Below are 18,827 nucleotides of genomic sequence, written 5' to 3'. Positions count from 1 at the left end.
TAATTTATGATCAAGGGACTGGAGCAAAACATCAGATTCAGTCACAAGCACTTCAACCTCTCAAAAGTCTTTTTGAGCTACATGGATTTGGCAACATCTATTTCTCAGATTTCCTTCATATAAAGATGACACCAGAAAAATCTTCCACATTCACATTTCATTCAAATATTTTTCTGCATTGGGTGTGGGGGCTCTCACGGAATTTGTCGTATACTGGCTCCAATGTAGCATTTACCACACATTCACATTTCGTACATGGCTTTCACTATCCCAAAATGGGATCCAGATCTTTTAAGTTTGCATCAGAAAGGGAGCATCTGACAGAGTGTGATTTGAATTGCATCTTACCATTTTATGCTGGAGACCTATAATCTTCTGTTGCCCACTCCAGCAGTGATTGCAAGGAAAAATCACTAGTCAGTAGGCACCTCTGACCATTTTGCACTGGAACCTCACTCTCCTTCTCCATTCAACATGCAGTGTCCCTCTTGGCCATGGTGTTTTTCTCCCTCCTCCTTCTCTTACCCCTAAAATGCTCAATCAACCCCTGCACTCCACGACAATGCTATTCTGACAATGGCCAGATGGATTTCAGAAGGCGAGTCCAGTGGAGTGGTGTGAAGGCTGATTGGGGTACATGTGTTTCTTTTGAACTGCAGAGTTTCATACAAACTAGAAGAAAGAACTAATTAGCCTCTTGAACCTGTTCTGCCATTCAAAAAGATCATAGTTGAACTGAATTTGTATTTCAGATTCCATATTTCCATCTGTCCCTCAGGCTTTTGATTCTCCATCCTAAGAATTTATTCATCTACCTTAATAATAAGGACTGGCCTCCACCACCACCTGAGGTGGAGGATTACCATGTTGTGCAGCCCACAGGAAAAATATTCTTAAGTCTTGCAAAAAACAGCAATCATTCATTGGAAACAGTTCTGGAAACATCCTTTCCATGCCCACTTGGTCCAGATCATTCGGGATCTGTACTTAAAATGGTTATTAAAAAACAAATTCACAAGAAAACATTAGAGATAGCTTTTTATTTCTTAATCTATGGAACCCGCATTGTTGGTCGTTAGGGTCTTCGATAATTTTGACCTACTGATGAGAAATAAAACACAATTCCAAGCCAGTGTTATATGGCTAGGAGGCAAACTCTGGGTCATTCTGTTTTCATGCAGATGCTACTTCCCTTTCATGTGGTATGGGATGTCAAGTTTAGAAGGTGCTTCTGAAGGAAGCTTGATGAATTGCTACAGTATATTTTATGTACGGCACACAGATACTACAGTTGGTCATCAGTGTCAAAGAGAGTGAATGAAGAAGGTGTTGGATAGATAGAGACAATGAAGTGGGTTGCTTTGTTATGGATGATGTCAAGCTTTAGCATATATGTGGCACATTCATCCAAGTCATTGGGACTGTATTCCATCACATTACTGACTTGTGTCTTGTAGATGGTGAACACACTTTGGGAAATTAGAGAAATCACTCACCACAGAATTCCCAGCCTTTACCCTGTTCTTAGCAAGAAGGGCTTATGCCCAAAACGTCGATTCTCCTGTTCCCTGGATGCTGCCTGACCTGCTGCGCTTTTCCAGCAACACATTTTCAGCTTAGCAACAATATTATCAAACTGTTGCAATACAGCAAGAGCTCATTTAGCCCGTTCTGTATTCACCAGCTCTCCAATGAGCATTATGACTTAGTGCCATTCATCTGCTTTTATTCCTGTACTCTTGCACATTATTTCAATAGAAACAATCATCCAGCACCTTTTTGAATGCCTCAGTTGATCCTGCCTTCATCACATTTCCAGGCAGTGTTCCCAGATCTAATCCATTTGTGTGAAGAAGGTTTTACTCATGTCATATTTGCCATGTTTGCAAATCACTTTACATCTCTGCCCTCTTATCTGAACCCTTTTACAAGCAAGACCAGCTTCTCCTCTATCTGGACCTCATGATTTTGTAAACTTCTATCAGATCTCCTCTTAGCCTCTTTCCCTCTGTGGAGAACCATCCTAACCTCTTTAATCTATCCTCATAACTGAAGTTTCTCATCCCTCTCTGCAGTGTGTTCACATCCTTACTGAGGTGCCCAGAACTGTACACAATAATCCAGCTGAGATCTGAGAAGTGTATTGAAGGAGTTCAGCATGACCACCTTGCTCTTGTACTTTATGCCCTTATTAATATATAAGTCCAGGATACTGTATGTTTTATCAAACTCTCTCTCCATCTGCCTTCCCACCTGCAATTTGTGCACATCTATCTTCATCTGTTTCTTCACTCCCTTTAGAACTTGGACCCTATTTGTATTATCTGTTCAGATTATTCCTAAAAGTATTACTTCTCACTTCTCCACATTGAACTTCATCTGTCACCTATCTGTCCACTCCAGAAACTTGTCTATGTCTTTTTGATGTTCTATGTAGCCCTTCTCTCAGTTTATTTAAGGTTCAATGCCCAGGCAGTAATGATAAAAATGTATGCTGATGGAAAGCAGGATGCTCAAAGCACACTCTCAAAAACAAAAGTACATGTCATGGAGAACAAGTAATCCAGATGTTCTTACCTGTTGGTTTTCCAGATGTGAATAGTCTCCTCGTCGTTTATTTCATTTTTGCGTGCTTGCTCGTCAAGGAAATCAAAATAGTATTTCACAGCCGTTGGAATGGATTGATTTGTACTGAGAATACTTTGGAAGAAATTATCTACAAACTGCTGAAGTGTTCCCTGTTTTAGTCAAAGAAATAGAGATTAAACGTCTTTCTCTTGACAAGAGAAAACTAATTTATACAATGTAAATAGACATTTCCAATTCCTTATTATTACAAGTAACATGATTGGTCAAGCGTATTACACTTTGTAATTACATTCAGTACTGCTCAACAGTTCACTTAGTAGCTCAGCTATACAAACCAGGCAGGTTCTATTCCTATTGCAGTCTGATGGTTGTTAGCTGCATAGTACAAGGGGTGAAATAAACAATCTTCCTCCTCATAGTTACTCAAGTTCCTTTTATTAGCCTTCATGTTCACATTGTTTAAAGGGGCAGCACAGTGGTTAGCACTGCTGCCTCACAGCACCTGGGTCCCAGGTTCAATTCCAGCCTCGGGTGACTGTCTGTGTGGAGTTTGCACATTCTCCCTGTGTCTGCGTGGGTTTCTTCCAGTTTCCTCCCACAGTCCAAAGACGTACAGGTCAGGCGAATTTTCCATGCTAAATTGCCCCATAGTGTTAGATCAATTAGTCAGAGGGAGGTGGGTCTGGGTGAGTTGCTCTTTGGAGGGTTGGTGTGGACTGGTTGGGCCAAAGGGCCTGTTTCCACACTGTAGGGAATCTAATCTAATCAAAGCCACAATAGCCAATTTGTAATGATGCTTAGTCTTTTAACATTCCAATAATTACATTAACATAGGAAAACAGCCACTTGGGTAAATATACATGATCAAGTAACATCCCATTAGGAGTTGATAGCTTTGGGGGAAAGAGGAGCAATTGAAATAGAGCATTCTCTAGAGCTACAGTAGTGAATAGTTGGAAAATCAGAATAATTGCAATTTCAACAACTACTATAACCAACCTCATTCTGAGAAATTAAACAAATATAACTAAACTTTAACTCAGGTTCTAAAAGCATACATTTTTGCTGTATTTTTCTCTAACACTGGAATAAAACAACTGCAATGTGACAAATTTGCAGCGACAATTTCTGTTATTACTGTGAATAGCAAAATATATAATCGATATGAAACAGTGATAAAAGTTACATTTTCCAGGTCCAGAATTTCAATGTATCAGAGTCATGAACATCAGCAATTGCTAATAACTCTGCCTTCAACAAATATAAGTTATACTGGTCCGATTTTGAAGGCACTTGTTTTGACCAGGATCAAGTAGAATTAACAGCTTGAATGTATGTAAAATAAACTTTACAAAAGATGCCAGTTTAGTCATCTCTGGTTTAAGACACAGAACAGTCTCCAAATTAATAAACTGCAGGGCCTAGCTTTCAGCACTGAAGTAAAGAGAGACCAGCAGAGTAGGTAAGGGCTTTTTTTGTATAATTGTTCACCTGCCCAGTTGATGATTTTATTCAGAGCATAACAAAAATTGATGACTGGGATAAATTCTATTCCAGGTAAATGACTATGAAGTATACAGTAAACCTCACCTTTACAGACAAAAGTCTTGTCAAATATATTTCTGTGATAGCTTTGGTCCTTTCTTTCTCTTTCATGCTGCCTCGCTTTGATTTACTTTCATCTACTTCGTCTGCTGGCCGGACTAAATGCCACCTTCTATCTTCTTCTAAAAGTCCACTTTCTGGAATGACCACAAAATGATAATGATAATTAAGAGATAAAAGTCATACTGTAGCACATTTACAATCTCCCTGCTTTAAGAATTTCCAAAACAAAATACAGTCACAGATTATTTAGACAAGTTGTTTCAGACATCAGTGCAAAATAGGTGGAATTATACAGTAACAGGGCAATAGTAAAGCTGTTCAATTTTTTTAAAATTCAAGCCAGCGGAATAGGAAAATCAGACAGTGCAGAAACAGTTAATTAAACAATGTGGCAAGTTTGAAAAGGACAATATGCAATGCTCAGTCACAGATATCTTCTGTGGATTTCGGAAAGGCAGTTGGAGATTTTTTCATGAACGCCAGCAGCTACTTGAAGAAATATTTGAAAAAATGGGCCCGGAAAAGATGGATTCTGGGGAAAAAATTGTGGCTGTAAGAGCTGCTCCTTTTTTGAGGTATTTTAGGTATGGGAGGGGATTTCCTCAAATTCCAGGAGGAGCAATTGCTGTTTTATGTACTGTTGCATTGTTTTGGAACTCTGGGGGGGAAAAAAGATCAAAACAACAGCATTTTAAAAAAGGAGGAAGACAGACAAAGGCAGTGATCACATGACCAACGAAAGAAACCTATACTGCTGTCTGAGACAGCAGTGAATCTACACAGTTACTGCCTTTGATGTTTGAGTTCAAGTATCTCTGGACATTGGAGTGTGTCTAGTAAAAACGAATAAACAGCAAAATTCACAGCTGAACTTGGAGGAACCAGTGTGGGAGAGCTCACAGCACAGAAACATATAACTGCATAGTTTTTAAGTGCAACCTTGCTATAAATCTACAACAGTGAATAGAGTGGGCTCTTTCTTGATTATATGTTTTATTGAGATCTGTTGCTTGATTAAATTTAAAAAATTTAAACCATAACTATTAAGTTAGCCTGGAGCAGAGGTTTTTTAGAGTAATAAGAAAGTACTATTTTCTGGGTCTGTAGATTGCTAAGGAGCAAAGATGGCCTTTAGTAGAGTGATGTGCTCTTCCTGTCAGATGTGGGAGTATAGGGAGAGTTTCCATGTTACTGATGATTACGTTTGCAGGAAGTGTCATTGGTTACGAATTCTATCACATTGCATGGATTGATTAGAGTAGCAGTGAGAGGCAATAATGAATTTACAGGAGCTAGGGGATGTGATGGATGCCAGTTATAAGAAAGGAGAAAAGCTGCAGATACAGTCATGTAGATATGTTAACTCCAGGAAAGGTAGAAGGGATAGGCATGTAGTGTACGGGTCTCCTATGGTTATCGCAATCAAGTATGAGATAGGATTAGGAAAATGTGGGAGGTGCTGGGCTCTCAGGAGAACGTAGCATGAACAGTCAAGTTTCTGGTACTGGGAATGGTTCTAAAGTAATGATACGTCAGATTCTAAGCGATCGATTGTGACAGGGGGTGCTCTAGTCAGAGGCACAGACAGACATTTCTGCAGCCAGCAGCAAAAAATCAGAATGATGTGTAGCCTCGCTGGTGCCAGGATCAAGGATATCTCACAGAAGGTGCAGAATGTTCTCAGAGGGGAGAGGGACCAGCAGGAGGTCATTGCACACATTGTAACTAATGACATAGAACGGGAAAAGGATGAGATTCTGAAGGAAAAATATATAAAGTTGGGCAGGAATTTATAAAGGACGTCCTTGAGGGTAGTAATATTTGGATTATTCCTGGTGATATGAGCTTGTGAGGGCAGGAATAGGAGGATAGAGCAGATGAATGCATGCCTGAGGAGCTGGTGTACGGGAGAAGGATTCACATTTTTGGATCATTGGAATTTCTTCAGGGGTAGAACTGACCTGTACAAGAAGAGTGGATTGCACTTGAACTAGAGCTGCTTGGGAGGATTTAGACTAGTACAGTGGGGGGTGTTGGGGGGGGCAGGGGGAAGATTTGGGACCCAGGGAGATAGTGAGGAAAGCGATCAATCTGATACTGCTATAGTTTGGAAAAGGAGCAAGTCAAACAGTCAGGAAAGAGAGGAACAAAGCAGAGAACAATGTAGGACTCATAAATTAAACTGCATTTATTTCAACGTAAGAGACTTAACAGGGAAGGCAGATGAACTCAGGGCGTGGTTAGGAACATGGGACTGGGATATCATAGCAATTAGTTAAATGTGGCTTAGGGATGGACAGGACTGGCAGCTTAATGTTCCAGGATACAAATGCTACAGGAAGGGTAGAAAGGGGGGCAAGAGAGGAGGGGGAGTGGCATTTTTGATAAGGGATAGCATCACGGCTGTACTTAGAGAGAACATTCCTGGGAATACATCTAGGGAAGCTATTTGGGTTGAATTGAGAAATAAGAAAGGGATGAGCACCTTATTGGGAATGTACTATAGACCCCCTAATAGTCAGCATGAAATTGAGAAACAAACTTGTAAGGAGATCTCAGCTATCTGTGAGAATAGTAGGATGGTTATGGTAGGGGATTTTAACTTTCCAAACATAGACTGGGATTGCCATAGTGTTAAGGGTTTAGATGGAGAGGAATTTGTCAAGTGTGTGTGTACAAGAAATTTTTCTGATTCAGTATGTGGATGTACCTACTAGAGAAGTTCCAAAACCTGACCTACTCTTGGGAAATAAGGCAGGTGACTGAGGTGTCAGTGGGGGAGCACTTTGGGGCCAGCGACCATAATTCTATTAGTATTAAAATAGTGATGGAAAAGGATAGACCAGATCTAAAAGTTGAAGTTCTAAATTGGAGGAAGGCCAATGTTCACAATATTGGGCAAGAACTTTCAAATGTTGATTAGGGGCAGATGTTCACAGGTAAAGGGTCGGTTGGAAAATAGGAAGCCTTCAAAGATGAGATAACGAGAGTCCAGAGACAGTACATTCCTGTTAAGGTGAAAGGACAGGCTGATAGGTATAGGGAATGCTGGATGACTAAAAAAATAAAGGTTTTGGTGAAGAAAAAGAAGGAAGCGCATGTCAGGTATAGACAGGATAGATCGAGTGAATCCTTGGAAGAGTATAAAGGCAGTAGAAGTATACTTAAGAGAGAAATCAGGAGGGCAAAAAGGGGACATGAGATAGCTTTGGCAAATAGGGTTAAGGAATATCCAAAAGGATTTTATAAATACATTAATGAAGAAAGGATAACTAGGGAAAGAATACGGCTCCTCAAAGATCAGCAAGGTCGGCTATGTGTGGAGCTGCAGGAGATGGGGGAGGTGTGGCAGAGATACTAAATGTATTTTGCATCAGTATTTACTGTGGAAAAGGACATGGAAGACATAGAATGTGGGGAAATAGATGGTGATATCTTGAGAAATGTTCATATTACAGAGGTGGTGGTGCTGTGGATGTCTTAAAATGCATAAAAGTGGGTAAATCCCCAGGACCTCATTAGGTGTAGAAATTTGTGGGAAGCTAGGGAAGTGATTACTGGGCCCCTTGCTGAGATACTTGTATCATCGATAGTCACAGGTGAGGTGCCAGAAGACTGGAGGTTGGTAACGTGATGTCACTATTTAAGAAAGATGGTAAGGAAAGGCCAGGGAACTATAGACCGGTGAGTCTGACGTTGGTGGTGGGCAAGTTGTTGGAGGGAATCCTGAGGGACAGGATTTACCTGTATTTGGAAAGGCAAGGACTGATTAGTCAACCTCGCTTTGTGTCGGAAATCATGTCTCATGAACTTGATTGAGTTTTTTGAAGAAGTAACAAAGAGGATTGATGAAGGCAGAATGGTTGATGTGAACTATGTGGACTTCAGTAAGCCGTTTGATAAGGTTCCACATGGTAGACTGGTTAGCAAGTTTAGATCTCATGGAATACAGGGAGAACTAGCCATTTGGATACAGAACTGGCTCGAAGGTAGAAGACAGTGGGTCATGTTGGAGAGTTGCTTTTCAGTCTGGAGGCCTGTGACCACTGGGGTGCCACAGGATCGGTGCTGGGTCCACTGCTTTTTGTTATTTATATAAATGATTTGGATGTGAATGTTGGAGCTATAGTTAGTAAGTTTGCAGATGACATCAAAATTCGAGGTGTACTGGACAGTGAAGAAGATACCACAGAGTACAATAGAATCTTTATCAGATGGGCCAGTGGGCTGAGGACTGGCAGATGGAGTTTAATTTAGATAAATGCAAGGTGCTATATTTTGGAAAGGCAAATCAGTGTAAGGTCCTGGGGTGTGTTGCTGAATAAAGAGACCTTAGAGTGCAGGTTCATAGCTCCTTTGAAAGTGGAGTCACCGGTAAATAGGATAGTGAAGGCGGCATTTGGCATGCTTTCCTTTATTGGACAATGCATTGAGTATAGGAGTTGGGATGTCATGTTGCAGCTTGCAGGACATTGGTCAGACAACTTTTGGAATACTGTGTGAAATTCTGGTCACCCTCCTATCAGAAGGATGTTGTGAAACTTGAAAGGGCTCAGAAAAGATTTACAAGTATGTTGCCAGGGTTGGAGGGTTTGAGCTATAGAACATAGAGCATTACAGTGCGATACAGGCCCTTTGACTTTCGATGTTGTGCCGATCTGTGAAACCAATCTGAAACCCATCTAACTATACTATTCCATTATCATCGTATATTTATCGAATAACCATTTAAATGCCTTTAAAGTTGGCAAGTCTACTACTGTTGCCAGCAGGGCGTTCTATGCCCTTACTACTCTCTGAGTAAAGATCCTACTTCTGACATCTGTCTTATATATATCACCCCTCAATAGAGGGATAGGGGACAAGTGCTGACAAATGGGACTAGATTAGGTTGGGATATCTGGTAAGCATGGACGAGTTGGACCTAAGAGTCTGTTTCAGTGCTGTACATCTAAGTATTCAAGAAACATTTTTTAGAGAAGCCACATTTGCACTTGGAGTAATTGGAGAATAGACTGAATATGAAGGCTTTTACATAATTGGTTCTCTCAGGTCCTATGTAAAAGGGCACTGGAAAATAAACTTGCACATTTCAAAGCTAATTTCTCTTTCTAAGGTACCTGATGACAGTCAGGGAAGGCTGTGTTCCCCTATACTCTCAATCCAAATCTAGTTGAAACACAAAACTGTCTAACATATACAGTAATACAGAAACTACCTGAAGATCAAAGTTGGGAAGGCTAGAGGGTTTCTATTCAAAATTCTATACTGCAAATAATCAAGGCCAACACAGTGCTTCGTATCCAGCACTGACATCTCTCACCTCAAAATAAACACAAATTGCTTCATACACAAGGAAAGTAAAAGATCAACCTATTGGATTTTGATTTTAAATCTAACATTCGTTTTTAGAAAGCCTTGCATCAAATTGTAATTTCTGATCAGATTCCCATTTAAATGTGAGCACTAGAATTGAAATACAATTCTGTCAGTTAATGCTTCATGACATTATCAAATTGGAAGTGTAAAAATGATACTGACTTTCTCCATGAATAATCTGCTGATGGTCATCAGGTTGCTGTGCATGTGAAGATCTTACTAAAATGAGAGTGGAGAAATCCCGTACCTGAAAGAGGAGAATTCTCAATTAGTGACCTCATTTTACGGTTGCTCATGTTATTGTAGTAATGTACAATAAATTCTTTAGTTTTTAAAAATTAAGAAACCTCGGCAATATGACAAGTCTCATTGTACATGGCATGAACAAATTTAAAACGGGGATAATGCATGAAAGGAAACAAGTACAAAAGATATCCCACAAGTATTTTGCCTTAAGTAAATGGCTCTTTACACCTGCACCATCAACTTTCTTTTAATGGATCTGTGGAATGCTTCAGTTAATTTTTGCTCCAGTTTCCTGCTGCCAGAACCCACACCAGACATCATGTCATCCTATGGGATGGTCACAATGAGATGCAAATCAAGGAGGTATGTCTGTCTATGTTATCATCCATACAGTTTCATTTTTTTAATAACATGGGCCACATGGATGCTCCAGGTTTCCAATAGTCTTCCTTCGTCTAAACCAGCTGTGGATGGCTTTATGTTTGTCTGCAGCAAAATTGTATCCCTATTTTGGCAGTGCTCCATAGCAAAAACTGTGAAACACTCTTCTTGTATTTAAATGACTCCAAGGTTGGAAGGACCACAATGTTCAGAGGTTCACCTGTGTCCAGGATTTGCAGGAAGTCTGAGCCATAGAGAGTCATACAACATGGAAACAGACCCTTTGGTTCAACCAGTCCATGCTGACCATGTTCCCAAACTAAACTAACCCTATTTGCCTGCATTTGGCCCATTTTCCTCCAAATCCTTCCTAATTATGTACTTCTCCAAATGCCTTTTAAATGTTGTAACTGTACCTGCATTTACCACATCCTCTAGCTGATCCACACACAAACCACTTACTGTGTAAAAGTTGCCCCCCTCATGTCCTTTTTAAACATTCTCCTCTCACCTTAAAAATATGCCCCCAGTTTTGAACTCCATCACTCTATGGAAAGACCTTTGCTATTCCCCTTATCCAGGTCACTTGTGATTTTATAAACTTCCCATGTCACCCCTCAACCTCCTATGCTCCAGTGAAAAAAGTTTCATCCTTTTCTAGCCTAATTTTTATAACTCAAACCGTCCATTCCCTGCAACATCCTGGTAAATATTTTCTGGACCCTCTCCAGTTTAACAATATCCTTCCTATAGCAAGATGACACAGCAATTCAGAAGAGGCCTGACCCACATCCTGTACAATCTCAGCATAACATCCCAACTTCTGTACTCAGTGGGCTGAGCAATGAAGGCAAGCCAGTGCCAGTCTAGAGTAGAGATTGCTGGAAATCAGACACTACAACCCACTTGCAAAGCTTAGGTTTTAACTGATGCCATATTTGGACAAAAAATGCTGCACAAAGTGCTACACAATACCTACTGCTTCAGTGTAGGGATTGAAAAACAGGAAAATTAACGGAAATGAAAAACACAAGTTTAGTTTTTTTATTTAATGGGAAGTCTTGTATACCACGAGTTGCAGCTCACTGTGAAACTTCTATTATTTCTAATTTGCCAAGCACGGCAGCACTCCTCAGTTCTCTTTAAATGGTGTGGTGGAGGGCAGTGACATTTCTGAAAACTGCCAGGGAGCCGAGGCCATTCTCTAGCTGATTCATTCGGCATGGAAAATCAAGCTGTGACATGTGCAATTCAAGCTGATTAACAGTTCAGAATTTGCACAGAGGCAGGTGAACCATAGGCATTCAGCAGGACTTTTGCCTCACACGCTTCTTTCAGCTTACCAAACAAAACACACATGAATGCAAACAGGCGAATGGGCTCTAACAACATCAAATAGATCACTCTCACCCAACCTAGACCTTCAATTACTAAAAATAGTCTGACTCATACCATCATTTAAATTAGCTTTCAAACAGATGTTCAATATTTTGAAAATGCCTATCATTGCTAAACTGTTACAAAATTACAGCGATAGCTATAGAAATGATACCTTTTAAAAAATGTAACATAGATCCTACGAGAGATAGTTTTTTAAAAAGTAAAGTTTAGAGTTAGCCTTTAGCTAATCAGAAAAAAAGAGTAAAGGTAAAATCATCATAATCTTATTGGACCAGAGTGTTGCTCTCTCATGAGAAAGAGGTGACTGGTGGGGTTTATCCAGAGTGTCACCCTGCCTCAGGTGAGGGGAGTGATTGAGAAGGAGAGTCCTTAATGATAATCTCAGCCCAAGCAAGAATTGAACCCATGCTCAGGGTTCACTCTGCGATGGAAACCTGTCATTCAGCCAACTAAGTAAACCAATCCCTAAAAGAAGTTTAGGGACTTAAAAGTCAAGTCATAAAGACAAATAGATTATTGTTATTTGACAACACTTGTATTCTAGCTCATGATCCATAGTCCCAACCTCTATAACTTCCTAATTTATGGATTTTGGACCTGAATTTTTATCGCTGCCTCCTCAGGATTAATGATCTTTTTTTCAGCAGTTGGTAAAATTTTGCTTTGCAAACACGTCAGTGAAATGTTGGAATCTCTACTCATGTCATTAGTGCAAAAATATTGTGGCTAACTACTACATAAACATTGCTTTGCTTCTCCCTGTTCAAAGCAGGTATCAAGGTGCAAATTTACTCATAATTGATTTTCTGGTCAAAGACAGATATGCTTGACAACTTGGTAAATTTGTTGCACATAGTGTCCATTTGGCTAATCAAATGTTTAAAAAATTAAACATTGTGGAAGATAGAAATGTTATATAGAATACCTACAGTATGGAAACAGGCCATTCAGCCCAATAAGTCCACACCAACCCTTCGAAGAGTAACTCAACCAAACCCTATTGCTCTACATTTCCCCCTGACTAATGCACCTAACCTACACATCCCTCAATGGGAAATTTAGCATGGCCAATTCACCTAACCTGCACGTTTGGTTTGTGGGAGGAAACCGGAGCACCTGGAGGAAACCCACGCAGACACGGGGAGAATGTGCAAACTCCACACAGACATTCGCCCGAGGCAGGAATTGAACCCAGGTCCCTGTGCTGTGAGGCAGCAGTGCTAACCGCTAAGCCACCGTGCCAACCCAAAACAAAATGTTATCAATGGTTAGATACAAAAAGCTTACGCTACTCACATTATAGTGTCTTAATGTATTTAAACGCCTCCATTTTCCATCTCGTTCTGATGTGACATCCAAATCCGAAAGTATTTGACCAGTAGAACCTGGACGCCATTCTGTGGCAAGTGAAGATAAAAAGAAACTTAGCGCTTTCTCTTGTTATTGAAATAAACAGTTTTCCACAAACATTATGGCCTTGACATCTGCAGAGATGGGGAATCCAAGAGCATACAAATAACTCACTGAGGCAAGAAAGTGAAGGACCTACCAATCTTACAGCAGGACCATACTTAAATAAAACCTTGAAGGTACCACCCAACACCTGACAAGAATCACTACCTAATCGGTGAGCAGGAATGGGCATTTAGTATCAGAAAATCACAGCAGGGACGTAAGTAAGAACAATCTCTGGCCCAACTGTTTTGAGCAGGAATGGTTCGAATACAAATAAGTAGAAGTTTTGCAATGGTGGGAGGTGAAGGTGAGAAGAGAACAATGTTCAGAGAGATCAGAAAGAGATGAAGCCTGCAAGAAGGAATAGGAAGAAGGGTGATAGAAGGGAAAAGGAATGGGAAAAGGATCAAGGCCAAGACTGGGGTAGAGTACTAAATTGGTACAAGGAATAACAACTAGTTAATATGGTAAACCAGAACTTACCAAGGACAACACTATCCAGTGCAGGCCTTTGTGAAAAAGGAACATTTCTGTACACTTGATCAAGAATTTTTTCTTTAACCTGGGTTATACTGTCACAGCTCAGAACCTTCACTGGCATTGATTCTCCAATATCTTCTTGTGCAATGACATTCAAAGTCTAGAAGGAAACGAAGCAAAATGAAATAAACATACAATTCCACAATACTGCCCTCTTATTTGATATTTGGTCTAAGGAACTTCAGTTCTCCATAATAAAGCTGGTCACAATTTCAAATCTTGGAATAATTCAAATACAAAATGTCAATTTGCATTTGGATTCACTCCAAAAATTAATATATAATTTTAAGGAGTTTGCAAGGTGCTCTGCAATTGGAATGAACAATTAAGTGGGAAATTAGATTGTGTTATGAATACAAGATTTTATGAGATGGTTACATTTTCTCTCTAGTTCAAAAGAAAATGTGTAATAAAGAAAGTAGCCTGAGATATACTGCTAAGTCTGCATCACCTGGTTACCATAGGGCCAGACGTACATGTCAAATGCTAGTGAAATCCATTTGCCACATTTAATATCTAAAAACAAGGAGCAGAGCAGCTGGCCTTGTAAAGGATAGGCTAAATTATTTCAGGCAAATTGGTTAAAAACCTGGGCAAAGAGATTGTATCTGAGAGAGAGAGAGTGAGAGTGTGTGTGTGAGAGAGAGAAATGTGAGAAAGAGAGAGACACACGCTGGGATCACAGCTGCCTGCAGTCCATAAAGAGAAAGGCTGTTTTCTGTTGAGTTTGGGCTGGTACATGACCTGGCAGTATCAGTAGTGGCTGCACTGTTGAGGTCCTTGAGAACTCAGGGTGGTGGTGATGGCGGTGAGATGGTGACTCTTGTACCAGTGCTGCACTGAGGAGTCTCATGGCTGGCCACTCCAACCCCATGGCTAAGCACTTGACAAGAAGGAATTTAAAGTTGAACTTTACTTTTCTGCCTTGAAACTATATGTTTTGGTTTATTTTTCCATGTTTTAAGATGGCACTGGAAAATGGTGACCCTATACAACACTTTTCACTGTATTTTGTGACAAAATATACAGGACAATAAATAAATAAATAAAATTTTGTCCTTATTCTTACATGAAGATAGGTTGAGACGGAGATCTGCTTAAAGCCAATAAAGCAAAAACCTCTTCAGACCTTGAGGTGCTTTTTTCAAGTTGGAACAATAGAAGCAGCATGAATGGGTGGGGTCACGCTCTCTCAGAAACAGAATTTGTAGTTTTAGTTTTTAGTTGAAGCTGGATGTGGAAGCTCTTATTCCTCTCTCTGTTACAGCTAAAAGCTGGGGTTCTCTTCCTGCTGCTAGAATTGCATGAGAGACTATCTACTTTCTGAATTTGCCTTTGCCAATGATGTGTTTATGGAATGTTACTATGTTGGAAAAGTTAATTAGCTGTAGTTAATATGCATGTTACTTTGTTAAGCATTTCAATAGAATTCCAATTAAGTAAATTCTTTTTATTTAATCTGCATTTTAGCTCTAGTGTAAAAACAAAGTATGTTTCGCTTAAAGTTGAGTAGTTTGACCAATTGAAATGATTGTGGGACTTGTGGACTTACCAATACGTGATATTCCACATCCTCTCCCAAAAGTCCTGTGTCATTTAGTGTATATTTTGCCTTTTTCAGTTCAGCATCCACAGGGCCCTTCTCTACCTGGTGCTTAAGTCCTTTGAAAAGTTTGTATAGTGGCTCTCCAGCAGAATCCTGAATTGTAAAAGCAGAAAGACAGTCTTCAGTCATTAAGACAATATGAACATGCAGCCAGAACAGAGTGTGTGCAAATTTTTAGAGTTACCTTCAGGAACTGGTATAGACAGATAGACATCCAGTTGGAAAGCATCCGTTCCACAACAGTTTCACATCTAATGGAAAAGAATGACAAAAGCTCACATTCCATTCTAAAATCAATTTCAGAATTAACTCTTCATTACCCTTTACATACTCTTTGTGTTCAATCTTAACATTTTAATTCATTGATATAAAATGAAATGTAGCTATGTTTGCATATCGCAGACAAAAGATGAGGCATCCAAAAATAGAAATTGCTGGAGAAACGACATGTTGAAAATTTAAAACAAAATTGCAAAAGATATAAAGAATATTTCAAAAAGTTAAAGACCCACAATCTGCAGGTATGCAATAGAAAAGCAGGAGGGTTCAAAATTAAGTCTCACTCAAAGAAGTACTATGCAGATCAAGTCTGAAGTTAAGCAGAAAATGCAAACAAGATGCATGGAAAATTTCAGTCTTGTAAAAAATGCCAACATGCCAGCGTCAGATGTAATGAACTTAGCTATGGAGGACAAATAAATTCAGATATTTATCACTCAACAGCAGAGTACGATTAAGAAAAGTTAATGTAGATTTGTTTTTTGTTAATGGGATTCCAGATCAAAAGTGAAAAAGTGATGTTTCAGCTGTGCAGAGCCTTGGTCAGATTCATTCTGGAGTACTGAACATTGAACCTCAAAATATTTATATATTTGCATTGGAGGGATAAACTGCAGATTGACTAGAATTATGCCATTGGTTTAAAGGATTAAGTTGGACAGGTTGACAAATTTTTGCAATTGATTTGATGTTTTACAATAATAAAAATGTTCTGCTCGTTAAAATGCAAACCCTGCATACCTTCGGAGCATGAGCTTTGGGTTTTTAGCAACGTATTGTTCCATGAGCTCTAACAGCAGTGTCCTCATGATGTCGGTGTAGTATTCCAGCTTTCCGTGCAGAGCGATAGTCAACAAAGATGCAAAATAAACTTTTTCTCTTGCTGAGAAATCTTTCTGACTCTCGAGTGTGTGGATAAACTATTTAAAAAGTATCATTCATTAGTAAGATGTTAAATAAAGGCACAAATTCCTAGAAACTAGATTCTGCTTTCCAAGTTCCAGATTTCACCAGGCTTTACTGGGGCCTTCAGCCCATCATGTCAGTATTGGCTCTTTAAATGAGCAGCTTACTTAATGTCCATTAGGTACACCATCTGATTGGCCAAAAAGTGGCACAGGTGTTTTCTTGGCTGGAAAATTCATAACTATCAGCAAAGAAGCCTGTGTGGATATGGAGGAATCAATACAATTAAACATTGAAATTGAAACAAGATGATCTAACAACATGGAGGGCTTCACTGCATGAAAAAACCCACATTAAACATGTATATCAAATTTTAAAATATACATTTTAAAAAATAAAATGCAAAGTATGTTTGAAACATTACAGCTTTTACCTTTATTCAGTAAGCACTGCATTAGCTGGAGCATTTATGACATTTTGGAAGCTTGTATGACCAAAAGTTTCTACTGTTTACAGATTTTGTAGAACTCTAATGCTTGGCTAAAGGAAGTCAATTTCTCCTCACTCCCTTCAATTTCTTTCCCCTTTTCTAAAGATGCTAGAACTCATTTTCCCTCTTCATAAACCTTGGAGCCATTCAGGTGACAGACATCTAATGACTCAACCTTGTTATATTTGTGGATTAGATCCACACCCTAGGACGATCACTCTTCAAAGTTTAGAGGCATTTATCAACAAGGACAGAAAGTCAACCACTGCTACAGTACTGGGTGAACATAAAGCCAACCTATTTTGGACATCACTCCTAATAGGTACACATTCCGCATTCAAACAGAAAAACAAAACAAGGCACTGTTATTTTGCTCCCATAATGTTTATTTGCTGATGTCTGTTGTTCCTACACCGGGAATAACAAACACTCACAACAATGCAAAAGGCATGGAAACCTGATATAAAATGGGTCTAAAACTCTGTTGTCTCTGCTCTGCACCTGAGAAATTACCATTCCCCAGGTAAAACACAGGGGAAAAAAAAAATCTCTCTTCAATACCCTGTGGGGTACAGTTTCCACTGATCATCCTCAGTCACTTGGCAAAATGTTGATTGGCATCAAGCTTGACAGCAAATGTAGATAAATTATGAATGCATATAAGGGGGAGTATATGAATACAATGGACACAGAGCAGAGAAGCCCTTGGTTACTTTGCCCTCCATATACCAGGTCATTTACAAAGTGCTAATTCTGTTAACTTCCTTGAATATGGCCGGGGGTGGGAAGGTGGTATATTCCCATTACCTACTGATCAGCAATTCATTCAGACATCAAAGGAGACTGAACAATTAAGTTCAAATTTACTTTGCATTTTGCACTCAAGTATATATATATATATATATATATATAGGGGAATTAAGCACTTTTTTCAAGTTTATCATGTCATCTCAACACGAATGCTCATAGATGACAGATTAAACTGAGACATATTTATCTACTCTATCCATTGTGTGTCTCAGATAAAGCTATTTACTGATGGTTTAAATCATGAGGAGCAGGGGAGTTCAAAACTAGAAGGCATGTTTTTAAGGTGAGAGAAGAAAGATTTAAAAGGATCCTATGGGGCACTTTTTTCACATAGAGGATGGTTCAAATGTGGAATGCAGGTACTTGAATAGGAAAGGTTTAGGCGGATATGGGGCAAACGCAGGCAAAGGGGTCTAGTTTAGTTTGGGAACTTGGTCAACATGGATGAGTCGGACCAAAGGGTCTGCTTCCATGCTGAAAGGCTCTATGATGGAATATGAATTTCTCAACTATTCACAACAGCCCTTTTTTTCAAAAAAGCAGAGTTTGAGAGATCGCCAATTTCCTGTAGTGATAAATTGGGACTCAGTTTGTGCTGCAGTTCAACACCACTAGAAACTGGGTTGAGACTGTCCAATCTCAGTTCATGGAGGATTTGTTGTCAGGATAGAAGAGAAACTTGCATCCCACCAATTCCTACAAAATTCAAATTAGGTCCAAAGCTCAATCAGAGCAACAACGTCCTGCAGCACAGGCTTTCTCGAGCCTTCTTTTATCTTACTAAGGCGATCAAATAATGGCAAGTTTTGACTTCAAGATATGGGAGCAGGTTTTAACCGGCTGTTCAGCATAAATGGGGTGGTAGCAACCTCAAAAAAAAGCTTATCGCCTCATTTGCAAAGAGATGGGACCTCCTGCCTGTTTCAGCCAGTAAGCCATTTTAATGCGAAAATCAATGTCCATTGTGTGTAACTGTGGTAGACAACTGGACAACACTGCAGGAGAGACATCAGAGAGGATGATACTATATTCATGGCAATACAAGAACAAGTAGTACGGTGGGCGGCACGGTGGCACAGTGGTTAGCACTGCTGCCTCACAGCGCCTGCAGACCCGGGTTCAATTCCCGCCTCAGGC

At 39.6% G+C, this 18,827-nt stretch overlaps 1 protein-coding gene and 1 long non-coding RNA gene across 8 annotated transcripts in view; one reads left to right on the top strand and one right to left on the bottom strand.

Annotated features, from left to right (window-relative positions):
* LOC122561761 (plexin-B2-like) overlaps nt 1-18,827 on the bottom strand; it is a 264,039-nt gene that overhangs the window by 5,320 nt on the left and 239,892 nt on the right. For all 7 annotated transcript variants that reach the window (XM_087999486.1, XM_087999487.1, XM_087999491.1 and 4 more), the window contains 8 exons: nt 16,226-16,404; nt 15,390-15,456; nt 15,152-15,298; nt 13,543-13,699; nt 12,901-13,001; nt 9,739-9,823; nt 4,180-4,331; nt 2,578-2,738 (listed from right to left, as the gene is read on the bottom strand). In XM_087999486.1, coding sequence (XP_087855612.1) covers nt 2,578-2,738; nt 4,180-4,331; nt 9,739-9,823; nt 12,901-13,001; nt 13,543-13,699; nt 15,152-15,298; nt 15,390-15,456; nt 16,226-16,404 — 1,049 coding nt within the window. The remainder of the gene's footprint in view (nt 1-2,577; nt 2,739-4,179; nt 4,332-9,738; nt 9,824-12,900; nt 13,002-13,542; nt 13,700-15,151; nt 15,299-15,389; nt 15,457-16,225; nt 16,405-18,827) is intronic.
* The window catches only part of LOC148145854 (uncharacterized), a 31,332-nt gene that overhangs the window by 10,400 nt on the left and 2,105 nt on the right, over nt 1-18,827 (top strand). The gene's annotated exons all lie outside the window — the stretch shown is intronic.

Source organism: Chiloscyllium plagiosum, unplaced genomic scaffold (genome assembly GCF_037043375.1).
Source record: "Chiloscyllium plagiosum isolate Xiang-an unplaced genomic scaffold, Cpla_swu_hap1 HiC_scaffold_23, whole genome shotgun sequence".
In the NCBI taxonomy this organism is placed as follows: domain Eukaryota; kingdom Metazoa; phylum Chordata; class Chondrichthyes; order Orectolobiformes; family Hemiscylliidae; genus Chiloscyllium; species Chiloscyllium plagiosum.
The sequence above is the reverse complement of the archived record's forward strand: the minus strand, read 5'-3'. Positions and strand labels throughout refer to the sequence as shown.